This window comes from Plecotus auritus (genome assembly GCF_963455305.1).
Source record: "Plecotus auritus genome assembly, chromosome: 8".
Classification (NCBI taxonomy): Eukaryota; Metazoa; Chordata; class Mammalia; order Chiroptera; family Vespertilionidae; genus Plecotus; species Plecotus auritus.
In genome coordinates, this window is record NC_137782.1 from 156984128 (window position 1) to 157008585 (window position 24458).

At 34.2% G+C, this 24458-nt stretch overlaps 1 protein-coding gene across 3 annotated transcripts in view; it reads left to right on the forward strand.

Moving 5' to 3' along the window:
• Positions 1-23573, forward strand: part of STRN (striatin) — a 74411-nt gene extending 50838 nt beyond the window's left edge. For 2 of the 3 annotated variants that reach the window (XM_080686427.1, XM_080686429.1), the window contains exons 8-19: positions 500-610; positions 2648-2734; positions 3199-3342; positions 5388-5524; positions 9816-9991; positions 11617-11664; positions 12650-12771; positions 15819-15986; positions 17638-17778; positions 19172-19279; positions 20395-20481; positions 20616-23569. In XM_080686427.1, the coding sequence (XP_080542553.1) occupies positions 500-610; positions 2648-2734; positions 3199-3342; positions 5388-5524; positions 9816-9991; positions 11617-11664; positions 12650-12771; positions 15819-15986; positions 17638-17778; positions 19172-19279; positions 20395-20481; positions 20616-20785 (1499 nt within the window). In that variant the 3' untranslated portion in view covers positions 20786-23569. Of the gene's footprint in view, positions 1-499; positions 611-2647; positions 2735-3198; positions 3343-5387; positions 5525-9815; positions 9992-11616; positions 11665-12649; positions 12772-15818; positions 15987-17637; positions 17779-19171; positions 19280-20394; positions 20482-20615 lie in introns of all 3 variants that reach the window. The other variant, XM_080686428.1, reaches the window with a different exon arrangement.
• Positions 23574-24458: the final 885 nt, after the last annotated feature.

Here is a 24458-nt window from a genome sequence, read left to right on the forward strand (position 1 = left end):
GGATGTAGGTTGATTAAGTTTTCAAGTATTCCTTATAAGTCCTATAAAATAAAAATGGTCATTTGTTGATGAACACATGCCAAAAACATAACATTTTTCAAATGAAAAGATCATTGAAGTCTATTTATATAATCTCTTAATAATAATCTCTCATTATGTAAATTAATAAAAAAATTTGTGATTCAATCCTAATCTAACTCAGAAAATGAGGGGTTCTTGATTATAGCGTTTTGGGGCCTAATTTACTAAAAGTCACTCACATCTTCCAGGTGCGTGTGCTTTTTTTTCTACGTCTCTTTCAAGAGAAATTTAATATTATTACCTAGGAAATTGAATTGGTCACCATTTCTTAGATACTGTATTTTGTGTGACATATAGCTAATGTCTTTTTTAAATTAATGATACTAAGGAGAAAATAGTTATGTCATTCATAACTATTGACTTACAGTGTTTAATATTTCATTGAAAAAGGCTGTTTCATTTGTTTCACTTTGTTTAGAAAAGGAAGACCAGTGTCTCATGCCTGAAGCTTGGAATGTGGACCAGGGAGTAATTACCAAACTCAAGGAACAATACAAAAAGGAGAGAAAGGGGAAAAAGGGGGTGAAGAGTAAGTGGAAAACATTGTATCTGTAAATCATAAATCTTGCCTCTTTCATATCCCCCAATTTTTTTTCAATGTTTTCCTAAAACTACTTACTCTTTTTCTTTTCTACTCCTGACCTCTTTCCTTTTCACCTGCTCTCAGGGGTTGAAATTAAATGGTTAGCTATTTAATTATGAACTTGAAAAGAAAAAAGAAAAACTATACATATTATTGTGGAATCATAATATATTCCAATAATAAATCCAGAGCCTTATGAGAATGTGGGACTATGTATTCAAACATAGTGATAATTTGTTTTTTAAAAACATTTGTATTTAATTACAATAATGATTTTTCACTGTTGACAATTTTAGACAATTTTAAATCTCATCTAGTTTGACCCTCTGGCAATCCACCAAAATTATTGCTTATAATTTTAGAATTTAGAGACAGAGAGCAAGTTAATTTCTACCCCTGATATTCTATGTGTTCATAATACACAGTTCATTTGCTTTCACCATTATATGCTATACAGGGCACAAATACACAATTTCTAAAAGTATTTATTAATTTAAAACTTTTGGCCAATTCCATTTATAACATTACCAATTAGCTTTTTTCTTTTCAATAAAATGTGTGCCACATGAAAAACAGAAACTAAAATTAAATTTCTAGCCCTGTGAATCATATATATAATTCACTCTGCAAACTATTAACAAAGTTTAGCAATAGCTCTAGTTAAGCCTGTAAAGTGGAAATACAAAAGCTTTCAAACATCCCTGAAAACATTAAACATCTTTTTAGGAGAACAAGGTGAAACTACCTCCTTGTGCTTCCTCTTATTGACATTATGAATGTGGGTCTCCCTTTTTTGGCAATAGGAATTTCATCCTTTGGGATATTAAAGTAGTGTAAAGTGAGATTAAAATCCAGTTTAGTAAAACCTGTATTTGAAAGTTGTAGAAGACTGGAAGGATATTATTTTTTCTTTTTGTAGTGATGCTAAAGCTTATCAAAGACCAGTCACTTCTGTTAGGACATTCTTTTACAACCCAGTAGTTATTGGAAAACATTTAAGTGTTTATTTAAAATATTTTAGAATTTACAAGTAAGTTTGAATGGATAAAAGTCAGTGACCATTATTGATGTTATCATTGTGCCAACCATTACATAACTGAGAGATGATGTCATTTGATGTCTTCTCAATCTAAATTAAATCAATATAAATACTAAAACAAGAATATTTTGTACCTTTTATCCAAATGAATTGATGACCAACCCCTTTAAACTGAAATTTCGAGGAAAATTTGTATATCATATATGAGAAAAAGAAGAATATTTTAATGTTTAGATTGACTTAAAGTTGATATATCTCTTTAAGTCATTATGCTGCAATAATGAATGTCTTGAAATGTAAAAGATCTTTAAATTGGTATGGTATCAGGACTTATGTAGAACCCATGTACTATTATATTGATTGTCCAGTTCTTGTCAAATATCAAGGCATTGCTGTAGTTGAAATTTAGCACTTTAAGATCTAAAACTGCACCATTTGACTGGAAGAGTATTCCTATTAGTATGAGTTATTTCCTGAATGTAGGGATTATGATCAGTATTTAGGCATAAAGCATAAAGTTTTTTAGTATGATGAGGAAAAATGACTCTCTATAGGGAAAAATTTTTATGTCTTTTACTGAAGCTGGAGAGGCTATAGACAGGTTCAGCACATTTTGTTTTCATTGTCAATTCATATTATCTGGATAAATGGTAGTCTGGGAACAAGTCAAGACGATAAAAACAGAACTGAAAGCTTTGAATTGATAAGTGAAGCATTAATTTATAATCTATAAATATTTTATTAATTGAACTATTTATTCATTGGGAAAGATTGAATTTTTTTAATATGGTCTAGTAGATATATTTCCAGTCAAATTGTGTACTCCAGTCATGCTGTCTTGAAATATATTTCTAGGTATTAGTTAAAATTGCTTATGCTGGTATAGGAAAAAAACATAACGGACTATGGGTAAGATTTCCCATTCTTAATTAAACTTATAACAGGAAAAACTACCGAAGATCTGTTTCAGCCTCTATCCTATATAAAACAGTCAAAACAGGGATGTGGGAGAATGAAGAATCAAGTTTCAGGTAAGTAATCAGCAGGGCATGAGACTTCACTTCGGGTACCATAGCTTCAGGATGTCAGGCAATGAATGCAACTTAATTTAAGCAAACAAACAAAAAGTGATGTTATTGTTTAATTTGGCATACAGTAGTAGCTTCACAGTCTGTGGTGTCTGTCTGAATTTAGACCAATATGCAAGAGTGATAGAATATTATTTTTAATGGTCGAAATTGCACATGAACATTTTTTCCATACAAATAGTGATATTTCATTAACTTAATTTTAAAAATATATGTAAAATATGTCTTTTCAAGAAATAAACTTTTAAAATAATTTGAAAATTTGGAAAATAATTACTTTTTAATATAGTAGGGTAGCTTTAAAGGTGAATGTTGGCAGTTGTGAATAAAGTTTATGGCACCATTTTAATGCAGTTGAATAATTCTATATCCTCTCTTTTGTTCTCTCCCTCCCTCTTTTGGGCTAGGGCCCAATAGGTCAAAACTACAAGATATGCTTGCTAATTTGAGAGATGTTGATGAACTTCCTTCATTGCAGCCATCTGTGGGTTCACCTTCCAGACCCAGCAGCTCCAGGCTTCCTGAACATGAAATAAATAGAGCAGATGAAGGTGAGTATTTAAGACACTCTGAGCATAAAAAGCACTTGGATATGCATATCTAAATTCTTATTAGAAATGGTTTTCTATAAGAAGAATTGTATTCTATCAATACTTGTCATTCCCCAAATCTAGATTTTCTTATATTCACTGGGGTTTGATTCCAATCTTTAAGACTTAAAAAGGTGTACATAAACTTAAAAACCAACTCTAAATTCTAGTTTAGAACATCTTTGCTATTTCAGATAAAGCTTCCATGGCCTTTGTGTGCTATATACATTTCTTTATTTTTATTAATTGAGGAGGCAAGTGCCATACTTAAGAGGCATTATAGTCTTAAGTTCTAAGAAATCTTAGTAATCAAATAAGGTTATGCCTATTGTTGCTTTCTCTCTTTAACCCTCAAGGCTGCTAGTTTAGCCATGAGTATGTGTTTTCAGGATTTTCTTGGCCATTTCTCGAGCACTAGCTAAATTAGCCCAAACAATATGTGTGGTCAAATCCCACAGATCTGTCTTTTTTTGTAAGAGTAATTTTTGTTTAACACCTGCATAAAGTTATATGAAAATATTAAAAAAAAAAAACAAAACACCTGGCTGAAGACCTAGTTTCAGTCTCGCATGAATCTTGTGGTTGAAATTTTGGCATGAAAATTGCTTTTCTAATTTAAACAATCCCCTCATTATTAGTAAATGTTTAGGGTTCTTTGAATTTCCTCAGAGGATATATGGTATGTTTTGGTAAAACCCATTTGTATTATTGCTGCTTTAATAATAACTAAAGCATGGTGGTTTGAAAATATCTTAATTTGTGCTTCACTTTGTTCTTACAAGTTTTTCAGTAGAGTTTCTGCCACTACTATTTTTAAAAGCACAAAGCTATTCTTTCATTTCTTTGACAAATATTTATGACTGAATAAAAAATTATAGGAATGAGTCTATAGCTGAAAAACACCTAGTAAATTCAGTTTTCTACATATACTAATAAATGAATCTATTTGTTACTTTTAAGAAAAAATTTATTTCTTTAACAGCCAATTTAAACTACTAAATTCATCTAATGAGCCCGTAAATGCTTGTCATCAGTAAAGTAACCACCTGTAGAAAACTACAGAGTGACCACCTCTGACCATTTGTCAGAATAATCTGCATTTATAAAAAATGACATTTTATTATTGGTCAAATTAAATAAAATCTTCATATAATAAATTTAGCATTTTTCTTTTAACTGGTTCTTCTGTGATATTGACTAAAGGGATTGGGTTGGTATATGTCCAGTGTTATAAAGTAAGGGTATTTATATTTATCACAAAATAAATCTGACATCTTGAAGCACAGTTGGAAACTAAAGAAAAGTGTTCAAATGGGCACTTTAAGAATTTTTGTTTAAAATAAGTATTCTTAAATGAAATATAACATACTTACAGAAAGCTGCTGAAGTCACCAAAGTGTAGCTCAGTGAATTATTACAAAGTGAACCCAACCATGTCACCACTGCCTCTAGGCCAAGGAGCAGGACATGACCAGGACTCTAGAAGTCCTTCTAATCACTATCCCTTCTCTCCTCTCCAGAGGGAATCCTGATTTCTGTCGCTACATAGTAGTTTTGCCTCATATCAGCATGTTTCAGTTGTACCGTTTTTATTTGAAATTTTCTACATTCCTCCAGGTTATAGAATTAACAATTTTATTTGAATGAGACCAACAGTGTTCAGAATTACTTGCTATATATTTTTAATAATTGATAGAAATAATTTGGGTAATTAGCAAGAACTATCATGTGAGGAAAACTGACTCTCCTTTAGACACATTTTTCTGTGTAGTGTAAAAGAAAGGACAATAACTATTGGGTTTGTTTCATGTTTTATTTTTCTAATTAGATGTTACCTTTAGCTATGATTATGATATGAAAAAAGCAAACAATTCTTCAGGATTTTCTGCTCACTGAATTTTATTATGTTTAAAAACATTTTAAAATAATCAAATGTAGACATGCCCTTATGAGATTAATTATTGACTCTGTAGAGATGTTTTTGTGTTTCTTTTGTCTTCTTTCAGTGGAAGCACTGACATTTCCTCCTTCCTCTGGGAAGTCATTCATCATGGGAGCAGATGAAGCCCTTGAAAATGAACTGGGGCTTGGAGAATTGGCAGGCCTTACTGTGGCTAATGAAGCAGATTCACTAACATATGACGTGAGTGATCATTTTATTTTTGTTGCTTTTACTCATTTTTGAAAGTAAAAAGTTAATTTTATAGAAAAAGATGGTAATAAAGGAGCAAAACTTCACAAGTATAGAATTTTATTCATGAATATATTATAAAAATAAAAATATTTTCCACATCATATAGGGATTACGTGCTGTACTGAAATCTATATGTTAGTATAGCTTGTTTATTGGTTTTAGATAAAGGAAGGATTTCCCTTTTCCAGTATTACGTTTGGGTTTTGTTTTATGTTTTAGGGCATCAGTAATTAATTGACATTCATGCCTGCCTAAAGGTATCATTTGTCTGGCTTATTTAGTACATCAGTATTCTGCTGAGAAGTGATAGGGTGCTCTGAAGGTTTTAAGGCTGACTCATAGTGATTTGGACCAAAATTGAAATTATCATACCTTGATGCAATCAAAACACAGTTGTTTTATATATGCATTTGTAATTGTTCATCATAATAAATTGTCAGAAAAACAGTTGCTTATTTCATAAACTATTTACAACCTATCTTATCTCTTCCTTAAAATCCTCTGACTCTGCTACTTCATCTTTGTTGGAGAATACAGTGTAGCTCCTGATGTGTGGAAGATGTAGGCCAGATGCCTAAGCAAACTATGACTATGATAAGAAAGTACTCTAAAGAGGAACCCTCACCACTCATTCCTCTTCCTGGAAATCCAAAATTCGCACTCTCTGTGCTAAGTCCATTAGTAGGTGTCTTGGTTTCTACCTCCAAAAACAGCTAAAATCCATGTTTCTTTATACCTCCCATCCTAGTCCATTTTTCTTCACCTGGAAAAAATATCCTCAGGTGATGAATAACAAAAATAACAACAAAACTCACACCCTATATATATGTCATTCTTGTTATATATTATAATAATCTAATATAAACTGACTCCTTGCATTCCATTTTTTCCATATGTGATACAGATTGTTATTCAATGTTTTTGTATCCTTGTGTTCTGTATCTGTCTTTTAAAAACACCATTTAGTTGACTTTTTTTTCATCTAACCTTTGACAAACTTTTAAATTGGAGCTTTTAGTCCATTTCTTTTTAAAGTAGTGACTGATATCTTTGGATTTAAGCATGCCATCTATTTGTGCCACTGTTCTGTGTTTGTTTTTTTCCTCCTATTTTTGCCTATATTGGGATTGATTATTTTTTTTTTAATTCACCCCTTCCCCCATTACTTGGAGTTTATACACTCACTAGAGGGCCAGTGCACGTCATAGCAAGGGATCAGTCTCCTGGTCCAACTCCCGCGGGGACTATTTGCATATTAGGTTCATATATATATATATATATATATATATATATATATATATATATATATGTATATATATATATATATATACACATACACACATACATATATATATATATATACACACACACACATATATATATATACACACACACATATATATATTTACACACACACACACACACACACACACACACACATATATATATAAAACTCCTTTAATTATTACCTAGAAGTTACAATTAAAATATTACAGCCCTGGCTGGTTTGGCTCAGTGGATAGAACATCAGCCTGCAGACGGAAGGGTCCCGGGTTCTATTCCAGTCAAGCGCACATGCCCAGGTTGCAAGCTCGATCCCCAGTTGGGGGTGTGCAAGAGGCAGCCAATCAATGATTCTCTCTCATCATTGATGCTTCTCTCCCTCTCTCCCTTTCCCTTCCTCTCTGAAATCAATAAAAATATATTTAAAAAATATTACATGCACATCCCTTTTGAACACTTTTAACTCTATTTTAGAACTCCTACCTTTGCCTTGGCCATTGTTTTCTTTTTCTGGCCAGTGTTTTCAGTGGTTAGAGCGTTCACCTGCATACCGAAGGGTTGCAAGTTCCAGTCGAGGGTTCAATTCCTGGTCAAGGGGCACATACCTGGGTTGCAGGTTCGATCACCAGCTCCGGTCAGGGTGCATGCAGGAGGCAAATATCTCTGACATTAATATTTCTTTCTCTCCCCCCCTTTTCCACTCCCTTCCACTCTCTCCAAAAAAATCAATGGGAAAAATACTCTCAGGTGAGGATTAAAAAAACAATGACAAAACTCACACCCTGTGTATGTCATTCTTGTTATGTATTTTTTTTTCTCTATACATTTATTTCCAACAAGGTACTGCTTTGTACACTTGATATTAAATTAGGATTATCCATTTACACTACCCATTTTGCTTTGTCCCATTTTCCCTGTGTGTCTGACTGTCCATCTGGGATCACTTTCCCTTTATTCTAAGAACACTTCATATTTCTCTCTTTAGTGAAGATCTATCTACTCGTGGCCAGTAATCTGTTTCTGGTTTTCTTAAATTTTCTTTATTTCACCAAAATGGGTTAACTTATCTCTAGTACTGAATTCCAATTAACAAGGTGGTTTTTTTTTTAAGCACTCTAGATATATATTTCATTGTCCTTTTTTGTTGTTTTCTGCTAAAATCAATTGTCATTTCTATTGGTCATACAATGGTAGTCTGATTTTTTTCCCCCTCTAACTGATATTTCCCTGTGTCCTGATTGTCAGCCAAAGTTTAGTTTTCTTTTTATTAAACTTCTTAGATCAGTGGTCGGCAAACTGTGGCTCGCGAGCCGCGGTTTGCCGCTCTGTTGACTAATGAGTTTGCCGACCACTGTCTTAGATCATCAGCTTTCTAAGTTCTCAGCCACTTATCTTTACACTACTCTATTTATCACTATCCCCTCCATAATAAAACTCTAGTTATATTGTTAGATCTTCTTTTTACAGCCTCTGTCTCCTATTTCCTTTTTCTGTATTTTTCATCTTTTATTTTTTCACATTTCAGTCTAGATTATTTTATGGCCCATCTTCCAGTTCACTGCTTTTCTCTTCAGTTAGTGTAATTTGTAATTAAACTAATTGATTGAGGTCTTATATTTTTGCTTCTAGAATTCCTCATTGTTTACAGATTTCTTCCAAAATTGTAAATTTTGCCTTTTTATCTTCTTGAACATAGTAAGCATGATTATTTTAAAATTTGAATCAGAAACTCTAGTTTTCTTACTATTATGTGTTGTTTCTGCTTATTTTCACTTATGTTTTATTATCTCATATGGGCACAGTTATCTTGTATTATGTCCAAATAACTATATTTGAAAAATTGTCTGTAGAGTAACTTTGGGCCTAGGATGGTATCTTGCCCCAGAGAGTATATTTTAATTTGCTTTTGTCGATTGCCTGCAGCCACTAGAAATCTGTATCACCTCACTTCACTTTCAGGTTTGGACATGATCTGTGTATAGCTAATCTGCAGTCCCTGCAAGGGCTTGTGCTCTTCCAGTTTACTCATATGTCTAGGAGCAGCCCTTTGAAATCAAAACCCAAAGCAAGGTAGTTCACCAATCCCCATTTTTTGGACAGTCCCTGGACCCAGTTTGCATCCTCCTGTACTGCAGAGGAGGCAGAAGCACAGCTCCACCTCTCAGCCATCACTCTGGTATCCGTAAACACTGTCTGGGGAAAAACTCCAAATATCAGACTCCCCTCCTTAGACCTCTGTCTTCCCCTGGATCCACGCCTGGAGTGTGAAGAGTTCATACATGGTGCTAGTGTAAAGTCATAGACCAACCTCGTTAGCTTTCCTGTTACTTGGAATGAAAACATTGTGCTTTTATTTTTTAGTTGTTGAGATGAGATGGAGTTTCTGTGGAGAAAAACAACACAATGATGTGTGTGTTTTATCAATGAAATCTATTTTTGTAACATTTGATTGTCTCCTCTAATTTTAACATTTTATGTTTCTAGTTTATAAACTTTATTACCAATTTGATGAAAAAATTTAGTTATTAGAGAGTATTGAAAAGCTCAAAAGTATAATATTCTATAATGTTAACATGTTTAAAGATAACTTGGTTTTTCAACTTTTACCCAAAATTAGTTTCTGTGCTAGGATGAATAATTTAGGTTGAAATTACTTGTTTTTAATCATCCTGGTGAAGATTGATTTTACTTTTTAAAATAATTTCATCCTCTTTCTGTATTGGATTGTTACCTGTTTTCTTATTATAGTGCTTATTATATTTCTTCAAAGAAAACCACTATTGATATATTACTAATTTTGTTTATTGATTTGGTTATTTACATTTAAAAATTATATCATTTTGAAAGTTGCAGAATGTGATGGTTTAATAAATCAGCAAGAATTAATGTTGAAATATAGTTTTTTTCCCTATCCTGATCTAAATGTATAGGTATTTTTCTTTTGTTTCTTTAATAGATAGCAAATAATAAAGATGCACTGAGGAAGACATGGAACCCTAAATTTACGTTAAGAAGTCACTTTGATGGCATTCGAGCCCTTGCTTTCCACCCCATTGAGCCCGTTTTGATAACAGCATCAGAAGATCACACATTAAAAATGTGGAATTTACAGAAAACAGCCCCAGCCAAAAAGTGAGAATATTCTACTTTAACTTTATTTGAATATTTTAATTAACAGATTTTCAGCAGAAAAATACTGACTTTATTATTTACTATTAAATTCTCATATATCTCTTCTGTTCTTTCTTCACCATGTCATATAATTTAGAGTGTTTTCCCCTTTATACTCACAGTCTAATACTAGGTTAGAAAACTGACACTTAGGGAGGAATGGTGTGATTTGGTTTCCTAGGAATCCTGATTACAATCCTTATACAGTATTTTAAATGTTTGTCACATTTGGGGAGCCCTTTAAATGTACTGTAAGTTCTCCTATTGCTGTAAATAGGTATAGGCATGTATGATCATCACACTCGGACCCCAATCTGTTGCATTGTTTACAAGCTTTGGACTTCTGGAGTGGAAGGGAGGGAAGGTTAATTGGGAGGGGAGGAGGGATCCTCTTTGGCCTTGTCTTTTTGCCTTGACCCTTTAGATACTTTCCACATTTTCCCTATGTCTACCAAGATGTCTAGACTGAAAGGCAGTGTTGTTGCCATCGTATAACTGCTAGTCTTGGCCCCCTTGGTTTTTCTCTAGACATGGACAGACATGAGTTGGTGCAAACCCTTTTATCAGTCACCAGGCTAGTCCTAATCTTACTTGTTGGTGTCCTTATTGGAGCTCCTTTCTTCCTTGGGTCACATGGTCCAGAACCCAGCATCTGCCAGCAAAGACCCCTCTATAGTGTCAGGCGTTTCTGTTATTAGAAGAGTAGAAATGAATTTCAAATGGAGGAGATGACAGAAGTTTTATTATTGGTAGAGTATATCTATTGCCCATTTAAAAGAGATCAGTGACATTCCTGCTGTGAGTCATATATAGACTAGATAAATACTTGATTTATCAGTATTTATCAGCTGCACCAGATCTTGCTAAAACCAAGTGAATTCTCACTTGGATCAGGTATCTTCAGCATAAAAAAATTACTTCTGGTTATAAATTGTGCTCTTTGTCTTTCTGGTTCTTTGGTCACAGTGGGCATCACATTAGACTAGAGAATGTGAATGTTTCATCATATATTCTTGACTAAATTTTAAGAAAAATATTGAAACACATTTCTTGTTGGTGGTAGCTTAGTAATAATACCTTCACTTATAAATAACAGTGTCCTGTTCATCTTTGAACTTGAAACTTTGGAAATGACTCGAGGGGAGAGACCATATGCCTATTAAAATTTGCATACAATGTAGGATATGGACTTTAATCCAATTTCCATTAACAGTCATGGCCAGTTTAGGCACTGTAGAGCACTCATACACTCAGTATTCTGAGTAATGAATGAACTGATGACTTGGACAGTTTCTGCAAGTATTAAGGACAAACATATTAACCCGCATGGAAATACCAGGAAATTAAAGTGCATGGTCCTGTCCTAAACTGTTTTTCTTGTAGAATCACATTTAATCCTGTATTTGGTGTCATCCCTATTTTTTTGTTTGTTTTATTTTAAACATAAAGGAATCTGAAATTCCAGAAGATTAAATAATTTGCCTAACAGCACTGGAAATTGAATCCAGAATTTATGATGTAATTCAGTAATATTGTTTACTGCTGAAACTTAGAGAGGTAAAAGCCGTCTTTTCTCTCTGATTTAGGAGTACATCTCTTGATGTGGAGCCAATCTATACATTCAGGGCTCATAAGTAAGTATGTGCTTTTTAAAAAAATAAACATCACTATAATTCAGCTGGATTAGAATATTTTCTTTTCTTTCACTTATGTATTTGTGTTATGTATTGTTGAATTTAGTAGCTTTTTTTGTAATTGTAAAAGAAACGGGCAGATAATGTTAAAAATAATTTATCACTACCAAATAGGGATTCTTGCTGAAATTATATTTTATTTGCATGATGTTTGAATAATGTTTATATCTTTCTTAAAAGAAAGTTGAGGCAATTAGGTTGAAATATTAGAAATCCTGCCTTTTTTTCACTTAAAGATAACCTACATAAAAATATCCAAGAATTTTTTATTGTGATCATATATTGCTTTTCCTGTTAAGCTTAAGGAATATCCATGGTCACTTGCTTTGTAACACAGAGATCACAATACTTTTTAAAAAATATATATTTTTATTAATTTCAGAGAGGAAGAGGGAGGGAAAGACCGATAGAAACATCAATAATGAGAGAGAATCATTGATCAGCCGCCTCCTGCATGTCCCCCGCTGGGGATTGAACCCACAACCTGGGCATGTGCCCTTGACTGGAATCAAACCCAGGACCCTTCAGTCTGCAGGCAGATGCTCTATCTATTGAGCCAAACTGGCTAGGGCCACAATACCTTTTATATAAAGGGTTAGATAGTAAATATTTGTAGGCTTTGCAGGATATTTTTTAGTTTAGTTTGGATCTATAACCCTTTTAAAAATGTAAGATGCATTTTTAAGAAAAATATTGAAACACAGTTTGAGGACTGTTCAAAAGCAGACCATTGGCTGGTTTGGGCCCACAGGCCATAGTCTACCAACCTTTGGTTTAGCAGAGGAAGAAAAATGAACAATGCTTTGATAGTATCATTCATTGTATAAAGCTGAAAAATAGCCATTTGAATAATTAAGTATTCTTAATTTTAGTAAGTCTTATTATCAGATTCTTTTTGAGACTAAAATTGATTGTTATCTCCCAGAGGTCCAGTGCTCTGTGTGGTGATGAGCAGCAACGGTGAGCAGTGTTACAGTGGTGGTACCGATGGACTGATCCAGGGCTGGAACACGACCAACCCCAACATCGACCCCTATGACTCCTATGGTATGTGAGTCTCCAAAGATATGAAAGAATAAAATGTTTTCTTTTTACACATTTTACATAGCATTAAAGGAGAAAATGAGATATTTCAAAAAATAAATTGATAAAAGGGAACTGTATCTTTGTTCAAAAGAGCTCCTATAGTTAAGAACCAATTTGATATATAATATAAAAGAAAAAATGTATTCTTCCTGAGAAAATAGTTCCCAACACCCAAAGTCTTATTGATGGGAGATGCTGGCTTGATTGACAGTTGTTTTTCTCATTTTAGGCATCTGAGCAGTACTTGATACATTATTACTAATCTGTAATCATATTTCATCTCTATTCTGATAAACAACTTTGAAGGAAAATGCATGCTAGCATCATCTTCTTGATCAATTATTGGAGGACATAGAGGCTAATGACTTTTCGAGTCCATGGCACCAAAATATTTGAAAGGTCTTATAAGTTCAGAAGTGCCAGGAGGCACAAATCCTTATTATAATCTGTCACTAGCTATTACCATAAAATGCCTTGTAAAAACTGGTTTAGGAATTGACTGTTTTGGTTTTTTCTTAAATTCTAGAATGGTACAAAGTGTCATATTTACCATTAAACCATATTTTATTTTCATTATTACTTTAGATTAATTTTATCACCAAACCAAAGTAAAGATAAGAAATTTAATAAATAAAAAAATTTTCCAATATTTATTTAATAAGCATTTAACATATATTTTGTGAGAGGTGAACCTCCTCTCTCTCCCTGGTTCTCTTGCTCATTTATGTGTTTCATGCTTTTCCTTACTTCCTTTATCTAACAGAGGATCGATCAGTTGTCCTCATTCTGTCCCAAGCCAACCCTTCTGCTTTTGCTCTTGACCCCATTGTCTCTTGTTTCCTTTGAGGCTGCATGCTACCCTTCCCCCACTCTCCACCCCAGGTCTCTCTGGCTCTCATCTTAAGCCTCTTTGTTCTCTTCTCATCCTCTGAGCATATAAATAAATTCAGATATCCCCCCCATCCTGAGCAAGGGGAAGCCTTTTCTGGCTTTATTTCCCTCCCTGGCTTCTGTTTAGACTCTCTTTCCTTCACCATCTGTGTCTCCTTGATGATGGAAAACACACTCACTAGTTACTAATTCCATGTCCTTTCCCTGGGCACCACCTCCCTTTGTATTCCATCTTCTGGTCACACCACTTAAGAATAACAAGATTTTCAGTCCTGATCCAAGGGTATTTTACAGTCCTTGTTTTACTAGATGTATTGGCTCTCTGAAACTGGACCGTTCCATCCTCTTTTAAATTTGTGCACTATTGGCATTTTTTTATTTTATTTTATTTTTTACTATTGGCATTTTTGACATGTAACTCTGTGACAGTTTCTCTTCCCTATCCTTCGTAAACTCCTTTTTTTTTTCTTATCTTAAATATTGGCATTCATCAAGGTCCAGGCCCTAACTCATTCTTTGCATTGTTCACATATTCTTTTTTAGATTGAATCTACTGCCATGATTTTATATGCTGTTGACTCATAAGTCTCCTCTTTAAGCTTCAGACTGTCTTTAGAAGATGTTAAAGTGGCTATCTCATTGTCCATAAATCCTCTTAAGTGCTGTATTTCTTCTCCCATATATTATTTATTAGTTGGTGGCTCTACAGAATTACCCAAATTAGAAACCTACAGATTATCCTTGATTCCTGTTTTACTATCCACACCTTACTATTACTTAGTCTTTTTTATGTCATTCCTAAATATTTTTTTAAAATTTACTCCTGCTCTGTCCTTTTTGCCACTGCCCTTGCTTGAGTCTTCATCATCACTCTCAGTCTAATGAAACAGTCCCCTTGCCTTCATCTTGATTTTGTTTAGTCTGTTTTCTTTACAGAGTTACCTTATCAAGTAGGTACTTCACCCTGCTGTCCCTGGGGAACCCTTCCCTACTGCTTTTAGGATAATTTCCAACTGCCTTAATGTGTCATAGAAGTCTCACTATAAACTAGCCACTCTTCATCTGATCCACTTCCTGCCTCAAACTTCATACTCCGGTAATTCTAAGTTGCTTATTTCCTTACATATCACACTATTATTCCTTCTGTGATTTTGTAGGCGCTGCCTCTTTTACCAGGAACGACTCCTCTATTCTTTGCCTGCTGACATCTGTACACTCTAGGTGTCATTCTCCCAGTTACTGTCCATGTAACTGGTTTCTGTCACTATTGTTGTACTTGTCACACTGTCTTTTGAGGACAAGGTTGGTATTATGTCTTAATCATCTGTGTGGCCCTGGCATATAGCATAGTACCTAACACACAGTATGTCTTTAATAAGTACTTTAGGGTATGACTGAGAGAGGATTTAGGACAGATAACAACAGTAACATTTTACACTTAACCTCTGTGAGCCATCTTGAAGGTGAGGATTAATAATTAGTTTCTGATTTGACTTTTATCATGAAACAGTGCTAAGTGACCCTCTCCCTGCCTCCTCTCTCCCTCTCCCTGCCTCTTCCCTCCCTCTCCCCCCCTGCACATCATTCATATGTCAGTTAGTGCTGTTTGAGAATTTGGGGGTTCCTGTAGATCTCAGTTCATGTCCTTTATGCCAGAGGCCCGTTGCTCCCAGGAATAACAGCCGTTCATGGTACTGTGGGATAAGTGGCCTGAAGGAGTATATCCACAGTGCTCAAGGAGGTGGAGGAGGGAGGGATCTCTCTTCACTTTCTCAGGGAATGTGAGTGTGTTTTCTCTGAAGTTAAATTCAGATGATTTATGTGTGTTAACATGCTCTTTAAATAAAATATCTAGACAAATGGAAGAAAAAAGAGGGAGAATGAAATGCCTAATTTTTTAAAATAGAAAAATGTGTACTTTGTAATTTTAATTTTAAATTTTAAACACTACATTTGCATATTTCCAAGCCTATTTTTAATTGCAGCATTTCAGAAAAAATCATAGACAGTAGGAAGCATATTTTATACTGTTATCATGTCCTTTTGTTTTCTCTGGACTCTAAGTACCTTTTTAAGTTGTTTTTCTCCTGACTTTGCCTTCTTGCTGTTTTCTATAGACCCTTCTGTTTTAAGGGGCCCTCTGCTCGGCCACACCGACGCAGTCTGGGGTCTGGCTTACAGTGCAGCACACCAGCGTTTGCTGTCCTGTTCAGCAGATGGCACTCTTCGTCTGTGGAACACAACTGAGGTTGCTCCAGCCTTAAGTGTGTTTAATGATAATCAAGGTACATACTTTTAAAATTATTTCACGGAATCTTTTATAAAATTCTAAATTATCTGTGTCTTATTATAAAAACAAACATGCAAATAAATAAATGATTCCATAAACTCTTACTGTTTAAAATTAATTTGAAAGGTTTTTGAAGTTGTGAAAATACATATATTTGAATTTTCAACTTATTATGTATAAGTTTTAAAAACATAGTATTTGGTGAAAGAACACATCTTTAAAAAATTTTTAGTTGAGATATAATCTGATTTTTACTGTATATAAATTATAAGGATACATTTTAATGAGTTTGACAAATGCATAACTCTTACATCAAGATATAAACATTTACTTTACCTCCATAAACTTTTTTTATGATCTCCCCAGTCCATCCCCTCTCCCCATTCCCACCCACAGGTACCCACTGTTGTGATTTATTTCATCATAGATTAGTTTTGTCTATTCTAAAACTTCTTATAAATGAATTCATAAAATGTGTACTCTTTTTGTGTCTGGCTTTTTACTCTCATGATAATATTTTTGTGATTCATCCATGTTGTAGTAAGTATCAATAATTTATTTATATTGTTTACTAGTATTTTATTAAACCACAGTGTGTTTATTCATTTACTTCTAAATGGACATTTGGATTGTTTTCAGTTTTTGACTGTTTTGAACAAGCTGCTGTGAACATTCATATGTTTTTATTATAGGTGGGTAAAGACTTAGAAGTAGAATTGTGTGTTTGACCTTATGTGAAATTGCCAGACTTTTTCCCAGAGTCGTTATGCCATGTTACACCATTGACAGCAATGTTTGAGAATTCCAGTTGTTCTATATCCTTAGTTACTAACATTTGGTGTTGTCAGTCTATTTAATTTTAGCCATTCTGATATGTAGCAGTGTTTCATTGTGATTTAATTTGCATTTCTTTGGTAGCTAATTCTTTTGAGCACTTTATTTGTGTGCTTATTGGCCATTAATATATCTTCGGTAATATACACATTTTTAAACTATTTGCTTTAGTTAGATTTGGAATCAAGTGGAAAAGTCAAATTATATTCATATATACATATTCTATTTTTTATGTTTATAAATAAGCTTCAAATTTTAACCAAGTTTTACCTATTATAGATGATAAATAAAAATACCTTCTTTATTCTTGAGCTGTGATAATGTGTGTCTAGGTTTTGATAAGTTGCCTATATTTAATATTTGCATGATTACCAGTAACAATTTGGAGCTTTATGTCTTAAATTCTTAAATTTTTGATAAGTTAGAATTCCTACTAAGAGATGGGCTTTTAAAATGAAGAATTTCCAATGATGCTGCTCTAAGCTCCAGGTTGAGGTAGAAGCAGCAAAACTTGTAGTCCATACATGTTTTTCATTTATTTTTTGAATAAAGGCTTGCATTCCATTTATGTATTAGCTGAGTAACAGGTAGAAGATGTGCTGAACAGGTAAGAGTAACGAAATCGGCTAGGGCTAAAAGAAAAAAAAGAAATAATCTCCATTGAATGACAATGAGCAAATTCTTATCCTAATGTCGAGCCTTACTTACTCCTCAGGGAAATCATGCTATTATTTGTTTTGCTATATTTTAAGCATATTGTTAAGTAGACCCTCTAATTATCATTCTCTGTGAATATGTTTTGACTTTTTTAGAATTTGGAATCCCTGCCTCTGTGGATCTAGTAAGCAGTGACCCGAGCCTTATGGTAGCATCATTCAGCAAAGGATATACAAGCATCTTTAACATGGAAACACAACAACGCATTCTCACTTTAGAATCCAATCTAGATACGAGTATGTATAATAGTGTTTAAATAGTCTTCATCACAATGAAAGAGTTGACTATGAAAAATGCTTGTCATTCTAAAGTCTTCAGCCTGCTAAATCACAGAACATAGTTGCTTAGTTAGAAGGATATAATAGCTTACAACTGATTTTAAGTCTTTGGGTTAAGTTTATGCACATTTATAACTATACTAGAGGCCCGTTGCATGAAGATTCGTGCAATAGGCCTTCCTTCCCCTGGCTGCCGGCACCGGTTTTCCTCTGTTACCCAGGACCCAGGCCTTTGCTCTAGCTGCTGCCTTCTGTCTTCGCTCCAGCTGGAGCCTTGAGTCTTCGCTCCAGCCGGAGCGCTGCTCCTTAGCTCCCTCTGCCCCCCGCCCTCTCCCTCATAGCAGGCATCCCACCCGCCCGGACGCTCTGCGCCTGCACGCGTGCTGCCCAGAGGCCTAGAGCGGCTGAGGGGCAGGGTCGCCGCCATCTTTGTTGGGTTGATTTGCATATGCACTCCTGATTGGCTGGTGGGCATCACGAAGTGATGGTTAATTTGCATATTTCTCTTTTATTAGTGTAGACCAGTGGTTGGCAAACTGCGGCTCGCGAGCCACATGCAGCTCTTTGGTGCCTTGAGTGTGGCTCTTCCACAAAATACCATGGCCTGGGAGAGTCTATTTTGAAGAAGTGGCATTAGAAGAAGTTTAAGTTTAAAAAATTTGGCTCTCAAAAGAAATTTCAATCGTTGTACTGTTGATATTTGGCTCTGTTGACTAATGAGTTTGCCGATCACTGGTGTAGACTATTTGAAATAGCATTTGATGTATTTATTCCAAAGAGGAGTCAAGTTGATTTTATGCCAAATGATTAGTTTTCTATTTTGTTTGAAGAAAATATTTATTTGGAATAAAAAATATTTTTCATTTCTCATAGTATTTTTTAAACCAACTTAACTTTATATTAATGACATAATTTGACACTGCTCCTTACTGATTAGAATATAGATTAAGCTGTACCTCTCAAAATCCCAAATCTGAAGCTTCTTATTGGATACAGGAAGCCAGGAGATAATTTCTCAGGTTGTAAAGAAGTTATTACAGAATTATTTTGTTTGGGGCTTTTTTAACCATTGCTTCCTATCTTTATTCTTAATCCAGGCAATTACATTTTAGGCTACAATTGCTAAACATAGATAGCAGGTGGTACCTCTAGATTTATCAGGATAGTATTGCTCTGGCAGCTCTCATTTCCTAACATTGAAATTATGAACACAATTTTCAGAATAAACTAACTAAAAACAAACTAAAGTGACATAATTTACTTTTTCAGTCCTTAGAGTATTCAGTTCTCTTTTGTGTGAAGAAATAGTAGCTTTGACTAATTTGTGTTGTTTTTAATTTTTTCTTTTTAGCAGCCAGCTCTTCCTGCCAAATAAATAGAGTCATTAGTCACCCCACTCTTCCCATCAGCATCACCGCTCATGAAGACAGGCACATCAAATTCTATGATAACAATACAGGTAAGAATGTATTAAAAATTGATTATTATTAAAGCAAAAAAGGAAGTCTTCACTCTATGTAGGCTGATTTTGGTATCTGTCCGTGGCTTTATCATCAGGGAATAGGCACTGAAATATGGGTACTCTCCCAGCTCAATTTCTGTTCATTTCATTCAGATCTGCTGAGAACTACTTGTTGTGATAGCATATAGAATTATCTTAGTTTATTTAATATTAAGTGCATGCTATTTTTTTGCCCTGGAGTCAAGGTTATCAGTAGGAACATAATGAAAATTTTATTCAAATACCAATAAAAATGATCTCTTACTGTGAATATACTGGGAGAAAGTATAAGTAGAGGCATATATGATCATTATATTTTGTTCGAAATTATTCGGTTTTTGAGTAGCCTTAGTGTTCAGATGGAAAATCCCCTGAGTTATTGGATATATTTTATTCGTTTTTACATGGACTAATCTTTTCTGCATTATAATACTGACTATTTGGTCCTGATTTATTTGAATTGGGACTTTTCTATTTTTTATTGGATTACATTTCACTAGTCTAAAGGAAATTCATGAAGAGCTCTGCTGGGAGAAAACACTGTATTGTCAGCCATATTTACTGAGTGTCCGCTACTGGCTTTGTAAATATGTTGACTTTGGCTGACTTTGCTTAGCTTAGCTGTGAGTGATGAGTAATTTAATGTTCTCGAACTCTAGAATATATTGTCTCCACCAAAATTGTGGCCAGTTTTCTCTCTGTTCCTTTATCTTTGTATCAGTCTCTTCTTCTGTTCCCACAATCCATATAATTTGCTTGTAGCTAAAGGATGCAAAGTAGGTGGTTAATGTCTGAGTTCTAGTTGATGCACATGGCTTAAAGGGATAGCTGTGTACAAATTACTGACTTTTATATTGTGATTTGAAAGACAAAAATATAATCTGGAATTTGAGCTTGTGTTTCTCATCAGTAGCATGGCCAGAGTAGAGAGGGTGATCTGTTCTAAGTGATGAAAAAAGCTATTTATGCAGTAAGTACACAGAGAGGGGTGACTGGAGAAACCAGTATAATGTAGTAACTGGCATATATTTGTAGAAAGCTATTAATAAAGAATAACAATCTCTTTTCCAAAGGCAAACTGATCCACTCAATGGTAGCCCACCTGGAAGCCGTTACAAGTTTAGCAGTTGATCCTAATGGCCTGTACTTGATGTCTGGCAGTAAGTACATCAGCTATGGATAATTTACTTATTCTTATCATTTTCATGTTAATGTAGTTTTCCTTTCAATTTATTTATTTATTTATTTATTTATTTATTTATTTATTTATTTATATTTATTTATTTTTATATAGGTCATGACTGTTCAATACGTTTATGGAACCTAGAAAGTAAGACATGTATCCAAGAGTTCACAGCTCATCGGAAAAAGTTTGAAGAATCAATTCATGATGTAGCTTTCCACCCATCCAAATGCTATATAGCCAGTGCCGGGGCTGACGCACTGGCTAAAGTCTTTGTATGACAGAATGCATCTTCTTCACCTTCTATCTCTTTATCAATAACCAACTGCACAAAAGAGATATAGAAGACCAGGGAAAGAATCAACCCATTCTGTCCTTTTGTTCTGCTGAAGGAGCACAGAGAACATTTGTAAAGTATAGTTTTACAATTCATATATACTGTTTTCTAAAACTAAGGGTTTGTTCAGGTTGCTGCAAGCTCAGCTGAATTTGGAACCTGAAAACTGTTTGTTTCAGATTTTCCCAAAAATAGGAACTTTTATTTCTGGAGGAATACTAATTCGCTAGGCAGGCCTGAGCGAACATAGGTTTAGCTTGTCCCCTGTTGAGTAAATAGGGCACATTATAAGGTATAACAAAAAGCTCCATGGCTGGGAATGAGTAGAGGAAGAGCAGAAATTTAGACCTACTTGTCCCCTGAGAAATCTTGTTAAACACATTAGCTAGTCAAAACAGTAGTCAATACCATACCTGCTGTACTAATCCCTATGAGCATAATGACCAGGCAGTGTTAAATGAGTTTTTAATCTAGCTCTCCTTTTAGCTGTTTACATACAGCACCTGGCAAAGCATTTTACCTATTAGGGGGAAAAAAAGAAATGCAATAATATGTTAAATATATTATTATTCAGAAATGCTAAACAAATACTCAGTTTGTAAGCACATTTCTGTATTGTATTACTTTTTGAAAATGGATTTGGTACCATTCTAAAATTTAGTTGTCAAAAATACCATTGTGAAGAGTAGTTGATAGAGTCTGCTTTTACTAAAGGATTTAACTTAATTCTGTTTATTTTTAAGGGCAAGCAGGGCATATCTTTATAATAATTTCTATTAATTTTAAAACTTACTTTATTCACATGGTATTTATAGTATCAGAGTGATTATTTCATATAGATAAAATCTTAACTTTTCAGTGGTTGAAAAGATGGTGGTTATTTGCAAGTACTCATTTATCAAAACCCACATAACCACGCTTCAGATGATCTCTGCTCTTTCTTCTTTATCTCTCATATTCAAATGATCTGACACCAAAAAAATATTTCATAATTATGTTTTAACAGTCCAAAGGGTATGGGTAATCTCAGCTGCTTTTGCAGACATACTAAATAAAGCAAATGTTTTTTACCTCAGAACTCCTCCATTAGCATCTCCAATAAGAACCTCTTGAAAATCTGGATGGAAGGGTTCAGTTATAAAATGTTGGGTAAATAGTTCTCTCTCTCTTTTCCCTCTCCCTACCCTTCCTCCATTGTTTAATTTAAAACACAACATGTTAATGGCTAGTAAATCAATATTGTTTCTGGGGAAAACCATATATTAAAGGACCAGGGGCCCCTGAGCTCCTTGCCTTTGACCAACTTGTGGTCAGCTCTTGGGAGTCCCATGACCCACTCTCTGAACATGGTATTCAGACCTCTTCCCTGCAACTCTTGCCTCTCCTCACACACTCTTGTTCATTCAGATGTCAGAGACCAATCTAGAAATTAGAAATAAATTACTAATGTCCACCTTTTCAGTAAAATGTATATATAGTAGGCTCTCAGACTTTACAAAATCCATATCCATAAATATCTTAACCTTTTAATACAATTCCTACATTCCTACCCTCACATATTCCATTTTCATAACATTTGCACTTGTAATGATATTTCTCCTTGAAGAAGTATCCTGGTGTTAATGTGGATAATTAACTATTTTTTCTTTAAAATTACTGCTTGTCTGCTTCTAGAAATCTGTAATATACAGGCAAATTTTCTTTAAAGTTAAGGGCCTGTGATAAATCCTTGGTTGATATACAATATGCTTTAATATTTTGACACAGCTATCTTGTCATTTCATCTAACCTTTTGTTAACAGTGGGCTCAAGGGACTCTTGTATAATCAAATGAATTGACCTGGGCATGAGCTACCACATCATAGCTGAGCTATATACCAGGTGAATGTTTATATTCCCATGCAGATATGGAATTCCACATTGTGTTTGTGGAATTCCTCTTTTGGTTCTTCACAAAGTAAAGAAATGCTGTCGCTAACATGACATTTGTAGAAAGATACTGGAAAATTCTAGCCAGGTGCCCACCCTTCTTATATTTATGATGGACAACTACAAAGCTATTGTTCTGCCCATTATTGCTTTAATTACCTTCCATGGTCTTCAGTACCTTCTTTACTTATGCCACTGAAATTCTCAAAACCAAGACTTTTCACCTGCATTTTATACCTCACAGCTGAATTTTTTCTGATAGTGAGTGGAAAGTAACCACGAGATAATGTAGACAGTAGTGCAAATGTTGGAACTGTTGAAAGTTCCTTAGAAAACCAATGCTGTGCCACTGGAGAGTGTATACAGAAACAGAGATTCCTCTCTACTAGCGCTGTGTGATGTCAGCCTAGAAATGAGCCAAAGTGTCTTCCAGCCAGATAGAAGTATATTCATGTGTCTGATTTTCCCCTCAGCCCATCAGAAAGGTGAACAAAATGAAAAAAATCAAATTCAAACAGTCATTGACATGCTTTCATAGGGCTTAGTTTGTAAATATTTTGGATGAAATGTATTGGAATATTATGAAAATCATCAGAAGATGTGGGTTCCTGCCTTATTTTCCTATGCTGTGGGTACATCTGTGGGAGCTTGCAGCACCCTTCTCAAAACTCAGCTGTCATTTGGAGCTCATTTGCTACTCAAACCATAGATATTTAACATGAGTGATATAATGACCTTCAGTATTTTTCTATTGAACAAGTTTATCAATTTTTGCCATTAAACAGATAATTAGTTATGCAAAGTATTTAGCTTTTATAATCATTTTAGTTATGACTAAAGGGGGAGAAATTGAGCTGCATCACTGATAATGAACTTTGTGAGAAATTTTTTGTTTATTTGACTTTCATTCCTTCAGTATTCTTGCTACAGATTTTTTTTTTTTTTGGAGATGATTTATTTGAAAATGTCTAAAATGTATGTATATTTTATAAATATATATTATATATATTGTGGGAATATATATAATATATATATAGACTATATATATATACATATATATATAAAACCATAGGTGCATTTTACTGTTTTGTATTTTCATTTTTGGAGGTAGTGTACACAGCAGGTAATGATGAGTATGATGAGTGTTGTGCTGTTTGCTTTTGCAGTATAATATATAGTTCTAAATGTTTAAATTACTGTAAATACTATATTCATTATAGGCTAGCATGCTTGTTTTAAAGATTGTCATTCTAGTTTATTAAAATCTGAATGTAAGAAAACTTGGCTATTTAAATGTGAATTGAAAAATATTCCATTCTCAGTACTGAACTATTTCCATTGAACATTCAGGATTTTTAACAAAACAGATATCATCAAGAAGGCAATAGCTAGAGAATGAGAGGTGCCTTTCAAAAAAATACAAATGCAGCCTTACAGTAAGGATGAGGATTGAGTTTTGGGGGGAATGGGGAGAGTAAGAAAGAATGAGTGTGTGTGTGTGTGTGTGTGTGTGTGTGTGTGTGTGTGTGTATGTGTATGTGCTCACATGCGTGAGCCAATCTGTGAAGGTCCTGATTTGTGACCATCAATGTCTTTTTAATGTATCTGCTCAACTTCTAGGACTTCAGGGGATATTTCATGCGCTGTCTTTGTGCTCTTCTGAGCACCATTTATCCTTCCAAGAATTT